The sequence below is a fragment of the Podarcis gaigeae genome (assembly GCF_964106915.1).
Source record: "Podarcis gaigeae genome assembly, chromosome: 5".
Classification (NCBI taxonomy): Eukaryota; Metazoa; Chordata; class Lepidosauria; order Squamata; family Lacertidae; genus Podarcis; species Podarcis gaigeae.
The window spans coordinates 62,863,858-62,877,973 of record NC_139681.1 but is presented as its reverse complement, the minus strand read 5'-3'; the positions used below and the strand labels follow the sequence as shown (position 1 = coordinate 62,877,973).

The window sequence follows — 14,116 nt, the reverse complement described above, 5'->3', positions numbered from 1 at the left end:
TTCATAGGAGCATGTTAAGATCAGAACAACTCAACGGGTTGTGAATTGGTAGTGTTTTTATAAGCCACCAGAGCAGCTTTTGCCAATGCAGTGCCCTGCAGATGTTTTGGACTACAACTCCCATCAGCCCCAGTCCCATCAGCCCCTGCCCATCTGCAGGGCATGACGATGGCAAAGGCTGAATCCGTGAGATAGTGAGGAAATGTGTGGAAGTGAAATGGCGTGGGTCAGCTGGTGAAGCCCAGACCAAGTTTGACTTCTCTTTTTCCTGCTGGCTTTGTCCCACTTTTCTGCCTCTTCTTACTCAGAGCTACTCTTGCAAGCCCTCTTTCCTCTTTCCCATGCCACAGTCTGCATCTGCTGTCGCTACCTCTACTTCTGTATGAACTTCAGGCCCATGCCACCTCGACTTCCCTTTTCCCTCACACTGTTTCCTTGCTTACTTGCCTGCTGCCGCCATGTGCACACTATCCTGTACCTCCCTTTTAAGGCTACCTGCATTGCCCAACAAACCTCACTTGCCAGGTATAATGGGCGTCCATTCTGAGATGATCTGTGCCAATGCCTTAGACTCACCCTCCCAGTGTCACTGGCGAAAGTGGCTCCCTCCAGTGGCAGAGCTTCATGCTCTGGCACCGGGGGAGGGGGGCGGAGAGCAGGCGGGGACATGGCTGGCACGCGTCCTGGGGGCGGGGCGTGCCACCCACAGGGGCGTGGCGCCCAGCACGGGCAGGGGGGCAGCTGCGATGGCACCCCACCAGGATCACGCTGCTGGGGGCAGTGCGCTCCCCCGCTCCCCCTTCCTCCGTCAGTGGCTCCCTCTCCACTTCAGAACTGAGTTTAGGGCCCTAAAAGATCTCACTTGAGCAAACTGAAATTCAGGCAGTCTGGGGGACCCATTGACTTGCTGACTAGTTGTGCTAGGTATATATGCTACCTCCAGGATTAGAGGCGCTGCCTTCATGGGCAACCTTTAGCCATCTGTTTGGCTATTGTGGGGAACAGGATGCTGGACTAGACGAGTCCTTCATTGGATCCTGCAGGGTGCTTCTTGTTTTCTCAACCTGTAAGTAAGAATAGTGTCTCTGAGTGGGTGCAGCCCAAAAGCACACTTAGAGCAGCAGTAGAGAAGCTGCTTTGCATATGGGGGTCTAGTTTAATCCCTGGCATCTCCAAGCATGGGCATAGCCAAGGAGGCAGGCAGCTGTCCCCACTAAATCTATCAAAATCAATAAAAATCTGAGGTTCTGCCCCCCCCAACAAAAATCATGGCTACGCCCATGTCTCCCAAATCCCAAAGGAGTCCTGAAATGCCAGTCAGTGTAGGAGGGCCAGTGGTCTGACTTGGTTAAGGCAGCTTTCAAGCAAGTAAACAGGCACAGGGCACTGTAGTTACAATGCAACTCAATGCCTCTTTACTCATAGGGAAGACCCCACTTCATGCCAGGTTAAGTGTGTACACACTGGGTTGCAGCCTGAGGCTATTCCAGAAGTCCCAGGAAGGACTTGCAGCAGTTTCTGCAGCCCGATCCTATCGCACTTCTCTTTTGAGTTAAGCATTACTGGCGCGACCAGAGCATGGATCTGTCCAGCGACCCAACGGTCTAAGCCTATGCGTGCATGGGCTGAAATGTTAACAGCATGGGGAGGCAAACTAAGGTCCAGGGGCCAGATCCAGCCCAATCGCCTTCTAAATCTGGCCCTCGGACGGTCTGGGAATCAGCATGTTTTTACATGAGTAGAATGTGTCCTTTAATTTAAAATGCATCTCTGGGTTATTTGTGGGGCCTGCCTGCTGTTTTTCCAAGAGTAGAATGTGTGCTTTTATTTAAAATGCACCTCTGGGTTATTTGTGAGGCATAGGAATTCGTTCATTATTATTTTTTCAAAATATTATCTGCCCCCCCACACACAAGGGACAGTGGACCGGCCCCCTGCTGAAAAAGTTTGCTGTTCCCTGGTTAACAGGCTTTGCACTGTTTGTAACGAAAAATGCGGTCGTTGGATTAATGCCCCAGACGAAAGGCCAGAAGATTTTGTTCCTGCCATTTCCCCCTTGCAGCTGAATGAGCAGGGCAGTGCTGGGGGCACGGTGTTCCCTCACTGATTTCTGGTGGGGGTGGTAATAAGAATGAAGTTCAGGTGCCAAGATCGAGGGCGACCTGCTATGGCGATTATTTCTTATTCCGGCCGCCGCCGAGCTGGCCGGTTGTCGTGAGATGGTCCTGCGTGCGGCCACGAGGCGAAAAAGAAGGCGGCGGCGGCACGGGACTGTGGGCAGCCAAGGAGCGTTCACTTCGTAACGGAGCTGGCAAAAACAGACTCTCTGCCGCCGAGCTGCGCGTTCCCTTTAAATCCCTCCCTGCGCCTCTGCCTCGCCCTCGGAACGCGACCATTCTTTCTTTTCCTTTTTTTATGAATGAAAACGCTCCTCGAAAAAAGTATGTAAATCAAGGCCGCCTTGATTGGCTATATTTCCCTGGAGGAAAAAAACATTAGGCAGTTCATCGTTGCGAGGAGGCGGGCTTAGAACGCACTGGCTGGGCCGCCGCAGCCATTCAGGACCGGGAGGCGTTGCAACATCCGAGCGCCATTGGGTGCGTGGTAGGGTAAACAAGCTGAGACTGACAACCTCTGGCGGGGCCGTGGGCCAATGGGGACGGGGCAGGGCGGGCTCTGGAGGCCGCTCGGGGGCTCCGGCAGCAGCCCGAGGAAGAACCAGGGCTTCTAGCGACTGCACAGCGGCAGCGCGCTAGTTCTATGGCCAGGTGAGGAGGGGCGAAGGCGACGCAGCCTCCGGGGACTGGGGTCGGGGGTCCTGAGCGGTGGGGTGCTGGGAGTTGTGGGATCGGCTGGGCGGCCTGAGAAGGAGGCTGGCGGGGGCGCAGGTGTTCGGGGGTGCAAAGTAATGCGCGCGGGGGGGTTATGTTTGGGTAAGCTTGGGATGCCGTGGCTGAGATGGAGGCAGTGATTCGGTCTGCTGGAGCCTGGGGTAAGCAGTGGGGCTGGATCTCAGGTGCGGGAGGGGGCAGCTCTGGGGGCTGCAACAGAGTGCCGGGAGGAGAAGCTACGGCGTAGCCTTTCCAAAGGAAGGCTGCACAGCCGCGCCGCCACAGGCTGCAGCAGGCACTGGCTGGGTCGGGAGGTGGTTGCTAGTGGTGGTGATGTGTTTTTTTGTGAATGTGGGCGATTTTATGAATGGAGCTGGTTTTGTGTGAATGAAGCCTTGAGTGCGGGGGCGGGGGCTGCGTCTCCTCGCGGCGTTCTGCACAGGGCTGTAGGGGTGGGGGCGCCTCTGAAGGCGTTTCGTGAATGGAGCGAGCTGGGAAGTGCGTGCCTTGTTTTTGTGAATGGGGCCCTACGCCGGGGATCTCGTTACACTCTACCTGCTCTTGTTGCTTGCTCTGCCATTCATAAAACTTAAGCCAGATTTGCACACGGGGGAGGGGATGCTAATTGTATTGTTTGGCTGCGTTAAAGGCTTTTCCTAGGGGTACGGGGGGGGGGGGAGAGAGGGGAGGCGAATCGCAGCGGCCAGATAGAAAAGCGGATTTAGTACGCGCGACATAATGTTTTTAAAGATGTTGCTTCCAATCGCCGTTTTTGCCAAAAAAAAATTTTGCTCTGAATCGACGGGGCAAGTTCGGAATGGAAGATATGTGTGTCCGCGGTGATATTTAGGAGCAGTTTGCAATAGTTGGCCAGCTAGGCTAGATAAAGTTCATAACCGATCTCGCTACCACCACCTTTCTTTCGTCTCTCTCTCCCCCCGCCGCCAACCCCATGTTATGAAACGCACTCATTTTTTTATTTTTTTTTAAGACCACAGATTCTGTATTTTTGAGAGGAGTTCGTAGAAAACACTGCCTTTAAAATACTGCTTCTTTTAAACAGGCCATAAATCTCTCTTGTGTTTAAACTTCACGGTGAATTTACTTAAGGGGTGACTGAAAACTGCCCTTTGCTTAGCAGATTTCTTGAAGATATACGAGCTGCTCAATAGCAGCAAAAGTTGCATCAGCAGAACAAGGGACCGAGCAGTTTTCCATTTCGCGCTGGGTCTTATGCCAGCCTAACATGGATATTTCTTGCAGTGTGTTTTTAAGCTTTCGAGTAAATTATCCGAGATTTCCTTGGCGATCAAAGGTTTAGATCAGCAAAAAAATAAGCTACTTCAAACAATGCTTGAATGGCTACAGTACCAGTTTCTGGTAGCATTGAAATCAAGGGATCTTTTCGGTTTGCATTGGTTAGGCATAAGTTAAAAGAGCATTGGCTCTCTTTGTAACCTAGAGGAGTTGCATGCAGATAATTATCATCTCCAGAAAGCCAAGCTGTTTCGCTAACTCCAGTCGACTTTCCTGTGCACTTGTTGCTATTTATATTTTATCTTTCGACCATGTAGGGAGAAAATGTACTCCAAGCCATGTGATCTCTGCCTTATAATCCATGCCGTTCCCTATGTTTGTTCTTAAGCGGTTGTAATTCGCATTTAGTGATGTCACGACTGTTTCCATAGTAACTCTGTGACATCATGGATTAAAGGTTGGGGCTTTGGTGTGTTGATTTAAAAAGAGCAGCAACTTAATGAATGGATATCATAGCAACTAGCTAGAGGGGGGTAATACTATAATTTGTCTTCCTCCCTCCCCCATGTTTAATGTGTGTTAACTAAGCACAAAAGATAATCCTCAAAGCTTGCAGAACATGCTTGTGTGCTGTTAGAGATGGTCTCTTCAGGTGCCTTAAAGGCAGAACATTGTCTGATTCCTCTGTCTTTCTCTTCTCCCTTCCAGCCTGAAATCTGCCAGAACTAGATTCTGAAAACTCTTCTCATCCTGGAATTACTCAATGCTAAAAACGTTCGAGGGAATATTAAAGAATTTGCAAGCACAATGGATGGTTTTTATGATCAGCAGGTCCCTTTCATGGTCCCTGGGGTAGGACTTCATTTTTTTTTAATGTGGTTTTGTTTTCTTATCATGTGATGCCCCCTGCTCCTTTGTACAAAGTTCATGTTGCTTCTGCTCTTTTGTGTTTTTGAATGATTGCCCTTCATAGTTACATTTCTTTGCTTCTACCAGAAACCTTGCACAGATGAATGTCGAGGCAGGCCAGTAAATGACAGAAAAAGGAAGTTTCAGGACACTGACTTGGCTCATGATTCTGAAGGTAGCGAAGAATTGCCTCCTTTTTGTTGTTGATGATGTTTGAAAAAAGCATCTTTGAAACATCACCATTTTAACCAGCATGTGAAAAAAGCATGTAAGCAGGAAAAAAATACGCAATTTTTTGTTCTTATTTTCTTTCAGAATTGTTTCAGGATCTCAGCCAGTTGCAGGAGGCTTGGTTAGCTGAAGGTAAATCCTTGTTGATATCACAATTCTGTGTCCCATTGAGCTTTGATAATCTATTGGCTATGATAATTGGTCGTGCTTGTCATTTCTATGGAATCTTTCTTCTTTTTTTCCTTTTTTTGCTATTTTGTAATGTATGTCATTAATATTTATTTTGGCTTGTGAGCTCCTTTGTCTTTAGATAAGGAAATGTAGGCTTTAATTTATTAATTAATTGGTGAAAAAACCTTGTTTTTTTCCCTTTCTTTTAGCCCAAGTTCCTGATGATGAACAGTTTGTCCCAGATTTCCAGTCTGATAACTGTAAGTCATTCTCTTGTTCATTTGTCTGCCTGCTGTGAAATCTGTAGTGTCATTGCAAAATGTGTGACAGGTTTTAGTTGCTCCCTTGGTTTTTGCTTCTGTTAATTTAATGTAGCTCCAAAGTGTATTTTTGCAAGTTTTTTGTTGAATCTGTGGATCTTGACGAGAAGGGAGCAGACAGAAGGTGTGGACACTGACTGTTCTGTTAACGGCACTGCTTTAATTGGCAGACTTAGGATATTTATTTGAGCATCTCTGGGGCTGCCTATTAACCTTGATCTCTGCAGAACCCTTTCAAGCCCCCATGAATACTTCATAATGTAAGAGATATTAAAATCCATTTGACAGCAAACACAAGAGCACTCTGTCTCTCACCAGCCCTGTGCCTTCCAATTCCCTCAATGACTTTTCTGGCTATTATAGCCGCAGCTATAGCGAAGCTGTGAAGGACAAAGCTTTGCTGGTGAAACTTGAGCAGCTTTGGGGAGCATTCGTCATTGGCAAGCCAGCAGCTCTGAGAAGGCGGCTAGAGCAGCCGTCCCTCTCGCACTGCACCACCCCCAAAACTCTCCCTTACCTGCAGCATCTGAGAGCTCAGCACCTGGGCCTCTGCAGGCAGCAAGCTATTTAGGCACACATGCTTTCTGCATATTTTTTGACTGTGATTTGGGGGCGTTGGAGGTTAAATAAAAGCAAGATGATGTTCTTAAAAGTGTAAAGTGGAAATGTCACTCCGCATCCACTCAGGGTGTGTGTGTGTGTAGCTGTTCCGATTGCCACAGAATTTGAAGGGAAGAAAACATAGCCTGCAGTGGAACGGATTCTTGATTCAAACTCTGTCACAGCATGCAGTGGTGTATCTTGCGCTACAGTAAATGCATGTTAATTATTGCCCTTTGATTACTTTGAAGTAAGTGGGAAGCTTGCCATGAAAGCTTCCTCAGACTGGTTGGTGTGTGTGTGTGTGTGTGTGTGTGTGTGTGTGTGTGTTTGTTTTCTTTCCTCCTCCCTGAGATGAAAGGCAGCCTGGAGTAAGAAATTTTCTCTCTGTGTTGACATTCTAACCCAACCCTTCCAGTTCTCCTGCTCGGAGCAGTATAAACTGCAGCCGGGCTGTGTGGGAGGAGATGTTGTTGGCAGAGGCGCGCTCTCTCTCAGTAAGCTTTTACGGTTCAGGAGCCTGAAGGATTGTGGGGAAAACAAAATGTCTTCTCCAGAGTTCTGGGCCTCCGCAGCAAACCTTTTGTGAGAGGAGTTCTGTTTGGGTTAAAAAGACTTTTCCTTCTGGCCTGAGCATCCTCTATGTATTCTGTGTTTGTGGCGAGCAGGTCGATGGCAGGAGGGGATTCTCAATGGAAGCTGTTTATATATCAATGAGTTGCTTCCTGCCTGGAATGGATCTAGTAATGCCAAATTTAAATCTTACTGGAACCATGTGTCTGCAGGGGAGACAGGCTTCCCTTCTGACCTGTAGAGGTCTTTCAAGCCACTCAGGCTAGTGAAACCGATTGCCAGGGGTTGAAGAGAGGATTGTGCCCTCTGTATAGCAGAAGGGCTAAATTCTGAGTGAAGGTGAGAAGACATATCGCTAAAACCTGCTAAAGTTCCCAAAGGGTGAGGGGATCTGCAAAGTGTAACTCTATGGCCTTTGAGAGGCTCAGTAATTCAGTTTGCTGTATAGCACCAGAATAGCTGATTGAATAGATGAATAAAGAGAAATGAACAGGACATCTTTTGCACTTGAAAGGGTTTCTGGAGCTCTTGCTTAATATGTCATAGATGGATGTATGATGATTCATGGTTTGCATTATTACTGTGGTTTCTGGCACAGAAATCAACTGCTGCATGAGTAACATGCTAATCCTAAACACCCTTAACTGGAGTTCCATTTAAAATTGGTGCGACTTGGTGCCAAGTAAATGAGTTTAGAATTGGGGCTGTTCAGGAGACAGTTGGTGCTGTTTTGCCTCAAAATGTTTGCTTGGAATGTGTGGTCTTAGAATTAGGACCAGTCCTATATATTTTAATTTGGATGATGGTGGTGGGTTTTCATTTCTTCTTCTGCTTCCTATTATGTAATTACATGAATGCATTTACTTGAGTACCCTTGTAGGTGGCACTTAGAAAAGCTAATTCTTTTGCAAGGTCTATAAAAAGCACAATATGTCTGCACACATCTCTGCCTCTGTTCTGACTCTCGTTCTCTAAGAATGGCACTGTGACAAGCTTTAGGTTAAGGTGCCTGTTTCCTATTACTTGTTGGTCTTACTGTCCTATTTTTATTTTTCTACTATTTCTTCCGCTTTAATGAGGGCTCTTCCAGATGTTGGGTGACATCCAATGCTGTCTGCACACTTGCGTAATGAGACTTTTGGTTTCTCTTTGCCCCCCCCCCACCCATGTGCTCCCCAAATCTACTCTGAAGGATTGGGGGTTGCAAGGGGGAGGAGAGTAAGGAGAAGCCCCACAGCACAAGAGGATGCCTGCTCACACTACCTTGGATCTCGCCCACTGTGTTTTTCAGACAATTGTTAGCGTTTGTTGAGCAGGCTCCAGATGGCTTTCCTCTATGGTAACGGTTCTGTTTTGGTGAGAGAGATGAATTCCCTTGGCTAGCAAATTACATAAAGGTTAGCTCTCTCCGTGTTTGTGTGTGTCACCTCTGACATCGCCAGTGGACCACTCTCTTCCCTTATCCACACATCCTATCCTGTGACAATTTAAAAATGCTTGGGAGGATGAGCTCTCCCTTTCTGTGCCCAACAAGCATCTTATTGCTATTTGCTATTTCAGGGGTTTCTTATTGCTCATATTTTTTACATTTTAAAATGTGGGCTACTTTGGACAACTGATTGAAAAAGTGAAATGTACAATGAAAAGAACAAAGAAATGAAGAAAACGTCAATGGTTTTTTTAAAGGAAAAGTGAGATATATACATGAATTGTAACTTGCCCAGGGATAATATGATGGAGGTGAGGTTAAATGTAGAGTTAATACATAAAATATTGATTAGAATAAATGATCCTCAACCAAAAAAAAGGTGCAGGAACACTTGTGTAGCCTCAACATGGGAACCCAGCCAAGCTGCAACTCTTCCCCACCCCAGCTATAGCCTGCCATTTTGTCAACTTTTTTTTCTTCCTTTGGAGCAGTAAGGGTGTATTTTCTCTTGAAGTAGCCTTCGATAACCCTGTGAAGGTTAAAAGGGTGAACAGTTACAACCTTCTTCCTGTACGTTCCTGATAATGACTTGAATTATTAAACAGGCAACTACTTCCTGTGGCTAAGGATGGGTTAGTGGATAAAGATAAAGCAGCCAAGGGAGACAATGGTATTTCAGAGAGTTGATAACAGTCTTGAAGAGGGATTGCGGTTCCTAATGTATACACTCGAACTTGCTTTACTTTATGATTTATTGTGCTGCATTTGGACTTGCCTGCTATATTTAAGCTCCATTGTGGGTCTTAAGTTAGCCATCACTAACTTAGCCCTTTGTTGTTGTTTAGTCGTGTCCGACTCTTTGTGACCCCATGGACCAGGGCACGCCAGGCACTCCTGTCTTCCACTGCCTCCCATAGTTTGGTCAAACTCATGTTGGTAGCTTCAAGAACACTGTCCAACCAACTCGTCCTCTGTCGTCCCCTTCTCCTTGTGCCCTCCATCTTTCCCAACATCAGGGTCTTTTCCAGGGAGTCTTCTCTTCTCATGAGGTGGCCAAAGGATCTGTCCTTCCAGGGAGCACTCAGGGTTGATTTCCTTCAGAATGCATAGGTTTGATCTTCCTGCAGTCCATGGGACTCTCAAGAGTCTCCTTCAGCACCATAATAACTTAACCCTATCTTCTATGAATGGGTACTGGCCATGATGGCTTCATACTACCTCCAGTGTCAAAGAGGCAATATGTCTCTGAATACCAGTTGCTGGGAATCACAAGTGGCAGAGAGGGCTGCTGTGCTCAAAGCTCCCATTGTTTTCTGTGCATTTTGCGACAGGGAATTTCATCAGCGCAGTTTCTGAGCTCTGGGTGCAGTACTGCGCCGAAGATTTCAGATTAAAACTGCAGAGTGGAAGGAAAGGAGGGCTTTTTCTGCCTCCCCACTTCTAACTACTCTGAAGACTGGAGAAGAGACCCTCTTAAGAATATTAGGGGGGTGGGCAGGGGAAGGACTAGACCACGTGAAGAATGAACATAATGTTTTAGCAATTCATTCATTTTCAGCTTTGTATTCTTGTTATAAAAAAAGCACGCCTAGACATTCCGTTGTTGTGCCCCTAACCAAGGTGTAAGATGCCCTTTAGCTCCTGGCTTTCATATCTCAGATTCTAACACTGGCTGTCCTGTGTCCTGCTTGCAGGCTTCCCATAGGCGTCTTCTGGTTAGCCACTCTGAGAACAGGATACTGGACTAGATGGGGCTTTGGCCTGATCCAGTGGTGCTCTTTGCATCTTCTTAACTCCCATTGTTTTCAATGGTTCTACTCTTAAATCAGAATTCAAGCTGTTGCTCCAGTTAATGACTTTATTTACAAGGTGGCTTACACAAAATCAACACAGCGAAACCTAAGACGAGAGTGAGATGCAACAAAAAACAAATACAGATTACTTTTGGTAAACTGATCTGGATCAGTGTACACCTGCTTAAGGAATGACATACACTTAGGGCAACACCAGCTTGGCATTTGAGCCTTAATCGCCTTGCCTCTTGTCTTTGCAGAATGGATGAGGTCAGAGATCAAGGGGCAAGTTTTTGTATCCTTTTGTATGGGGAATAACATTTAACTTTCGTTCAGAGTCGGCTCATTGAAATTACTGAATGTATGTTTGCCATGGCCATTAATTTTAATGGGGCTACTCTGAGTAAAAATCTGTATAATGCTACTCAAAGTGTATACGTCATAGGAAGCAGTTCCCTTCCTAAACAACTTTCAGTTCTCTTGAAAATATTGTTGGTCTCTCAACAATGATCTCTGTGTTGTGACAACATAGCTAAAGAAAGTGCCTAGATTTCTGCTGATCAACTCCCATCTCTTTCCTCATGAAGTACCGGTATTTTTAACCACTTCATTTGGGGTCAATTCACATGAAAGACTATTTTGATAATACACTAGTGCCAAGAATGGGTAGAGAATGTTGAAAACTCAGAATTATGCTTTCTGCACTTCACTTTTTCCTTGGTGAAAGCATACAGGTGCATTACTGTGTGTGTGAGATAGGGAGAGAGAATTTGAAGAAATTGGGGCAATTGTTTTCTGGTTTGCGTCACATCTATTTGTAGACACCCTTTGTGGGTCATAAAAAGGGGAAAGAAGAGCAGAGTTCAGAGATAGGTTCAAAATTGCATGAAAAGCCTTGAAGCATAGAGACTTTGTCCCTTGCCCCTTGATCTCTGACCTCGTCAGTTCTGCAAAGACAAGAGGCAAGGAGATTAAGGCTCAAATACCAGGCTGGTGTTGACCTGAGTGTACGTCATTCCTTGAGCAGGTGTACACTGATCCAGATCAATTGGCTTTCCATACCCACAAAGCCACACGGTTACCAAGCAACCTGTTTGTGTGTACAAGTCGCTTAGGAGTTGGGAGCAAGCCGCTTCAATGTGGAAACCAGGTAATGATGGCTGCAGGTGGTTGGTATCATGGGCAGGTGGTTGGTATCATGCAAGCAAAGATACATCCCTGCATAGAGTCTTAAATAGATATCACCAGCTTTCTAACTGCAGTGTGAGGATTTGAGCACAATGCAGTATTGGCAAAGAGTTTGCGGCCGCATACCCTGATATAACCCATGCAGGCACTACAAACAACACTGTGACTTCTGAGAAGTCGCTGTCCATAGGGAAGTATCCAACGAACACATCCTGTCAGCGCAAGGGTTTCCATTTGTGCAACATAGCTCCCCCCCCCCTGTACACCCCCAAAATCTGTTCTAGAGGTTTCCCAAGCCCTCCAAAACAGATTTGGGAATGGTGCAGGGTACGCGCAGGGGGAGGAGGGGGGAAGTTCCATTGCGCAAGCGGAAATCCTATGCGCTGACGGGACACGTACTACTGCCCAAACAGATTAGATAATTTGCCTCCTTCGGGCCACAGGCTCCTTTTTTGACTCTAGTTCTGTTTTTCCAGCTTATGAATGTGTGTTTCCTCCTCTGAAAAGTGTGCGAGTCATCAGACTCATGGTGAAAATGCGTATTTCAGCACAGGCCTCCATCAGGAAAATCACACGGTGCAGCTTTTGCTGCACTGTTCTGCTTGAGAGTGTGGAAGGGGAATTTCATTCCCATCACCCGCCCCTCAAAAGGATTCCCAGCAACTAGAAAGAAAGCAAATCCAAGGAGAGGAGTATCAGGCCAAACATTCTCCTTGATGTGCTAGATTTCTATATGCAGGGAGATGTCAGGGGGAGACATGCATTCCAACACGTGATCCCGCAAAGAATCTCTAAAGCGGTGCAGTCTAGCAGCACCACGTGACTCTGCTGATGGTGTATTCCAGGTCATTCTATTTGCAAAGTTAGAGCTAAGGCAGTAGGAGAGAGTGTGACTAATTTTGAAATTTGGACATTCAGGATCAAATGGGACACCTGTCTTCTAAACCTCTTTCACCCTCTGAAAGCTTACCTCTTTAAACTGGCAAACTGTACCATGATAACTCCTGGTGAAAGCAGTATTGTGGTGTCTCTGCTATGGCATCTGGGAATGGGGTAGAGAGCTCCGCTGGCACAAAGCTCTTTGCATGCAAGTTCCTGGCTGATTTCTTGGTGCTGCTTCAGCATCTATTGTCCTGCTTCACTGCCAGTGCACAGATAAACAAGGCAAAAGCCCTTGGCGCCTCCCACCCCAAGCAGCGCTGCATTCCTGACTTCCTCTCTACCTTGGCGTGTTGAGACATAACCTAGAGTTGTGCTGCTTGCTTCTTTCTTTCTAGGTTCTAATTATAGTTAATGTATTAGAACAGGGAAATGAGAATGTGTGCTTTCTCTGAGGCAGACACACAACACACACACACACATAAATATCTGCCTTTGAGGCACTGAGCTCTTCCTCTGACTGCTGGCATAGGTGTCAGCACCCAACGAAGGCCCTTTAGGGATGGGCTGCTTCTCTTGTTGCCTGGTAAGGCTTCAGAGGCTGCCGTTGCTAGTACAGTGGTACCTCAGGCTATAGACGCTTCAGGTTACAGACTCCGCTAACCCAGAAATAGTACCTCAGGTTAAGAACTTTGCTTCAGGATGAGAACAGAAATCACACAGTGGCAGCAGCAGGAGGCCCCATTATCTAAAGTGGTACCACAGGTTAAGAACGGACCTCCAGAATGAATTAAGTTCTTAACCCGAGGTACCACTGCTCAGTAATGGATTGGGTGGTTAGGAGGGGTGTGCAAGGGGGGGAGAGAGAGATAGTACCTTGGTTTTCAAACAGCTTAATTCATGAGCAACTTGGAACTCCAACGCCGCAAACCCGGAAGTAGGTGTTCTGGTTTGCGAACTTTGCCTTGGTTTCCGAACGTTTCGGAAGTCGAATGGACACATTCTGTTCGAAATCCAAGCTATGACTATTAAAAGTTTGATTTGCTTTGGAAGTTTTTAGGTGGAGGTGGTGTTTTGTTCCTTTTCCCCTTTGGCTGCTCAGAAGCAGCATAATGCATGTCTGTCACTTGCTTGATCAGGATTTCCAGACCTGTCTCAAATGTGCCTCTTCAGTGCGGATGCTGCCTGCCTTACTGTGTTTGATGGAATGCACACTTGGATAAATGACCCAGTGGGCACCTTGCTGTGGATTGAGGGGGGGCAGCATCCCATTGAAAACTTGGCAGTTCCAGTAGGCAATGTCTGCACTTGAACCTGTGTCTGATTTTATCCAGCAGCCCTTTTAAATTGCAACAGTGCTTTGGCTTTCATGGATGGAAGCGGGGAAAGGGAACTTGTGGTCATCCAGATGTTGTGAGGAGGGACTTCTTTTAGATAAGCAGGATTTCCCTGCATACTACAGAGGCCTCTTCAGTTTGTGAGGACTCCTTCCAACCCTACCCCCGTCTCTCTTGTTTGCATCCAGAGTTTCCATACAAGAGACATCCAATGGTGTGGGATGGGAGGGATTTTTCAAGCTGAAATATTGTGTGGGTGGGACATCAAAAGCCAGCCTGTACAGGCAAGTCTTGGCTGGGCTCCTAAAAGAGTTCATATGGGCAAATATCGGTGAGCCTGTGCAGTGAGGGAGTTGGCAGAGGGATGTGCTATTGTACTTTGTTATCCTCTGTCCTGGGAAAGGTGGTATCAGACTTAAAGAAACCAAGCCATGTTTTGAGGTTCAGCACTGCCCACCTTCCTAGGAGCAGGGTGTTTGGTGTAGTATCATCTGGCTGTCCAGATGAATGATGGACTCCATCTTCCATCAGCTCCAGACAGCATGGTCAATGGCTGGCAATGATGGGAGTTGGAGTCCAATGACATCTGGAGGGCCAT

The 14,116-nt window shown here is 46.8% G+C and overlaps 1 protein-coding gene across 1 annotated transcript in view; it reads left to right on the top strand.

Moving 5' to 3' along the window:
- The first annotated feature begins 2,639 nt into the window (after positions 1 to 2,639).
- The window catches only part of ETV5 (ETS variant transcription factor 5), a 40,437-nt gene continuing 28,960 nt past the window's right edge, over positions 2,640 to 14,116 (top strand). The window contains exons 1-5 of the mRNA XM_083741891.1: positions 2,640 to 2,768; positions 4,797 to 4,940; positions 5,085 to 5,172; positions 5,313 to 5,360; positions 5,609 to 5,659. Of these exons, the coding sequence (XP_083598017.1) occupies positions 4,896 to 4,940; positions 5,085 to 5,172; positions 5,313 to 5,360; positions 5,609 to 5,659 (232 nt within the window). The 5' untranslated portion in view covers positions 2,640 to 2,768; positions 4,797 to 4,895. The remainder of the gene's footprint in view (positions 2,769 to 4,796; positions 4,941 to 5,084; positions 5,173 to 5,312; positions 5,361 to 5,608; positions 5,660 to 14,116) is intronic.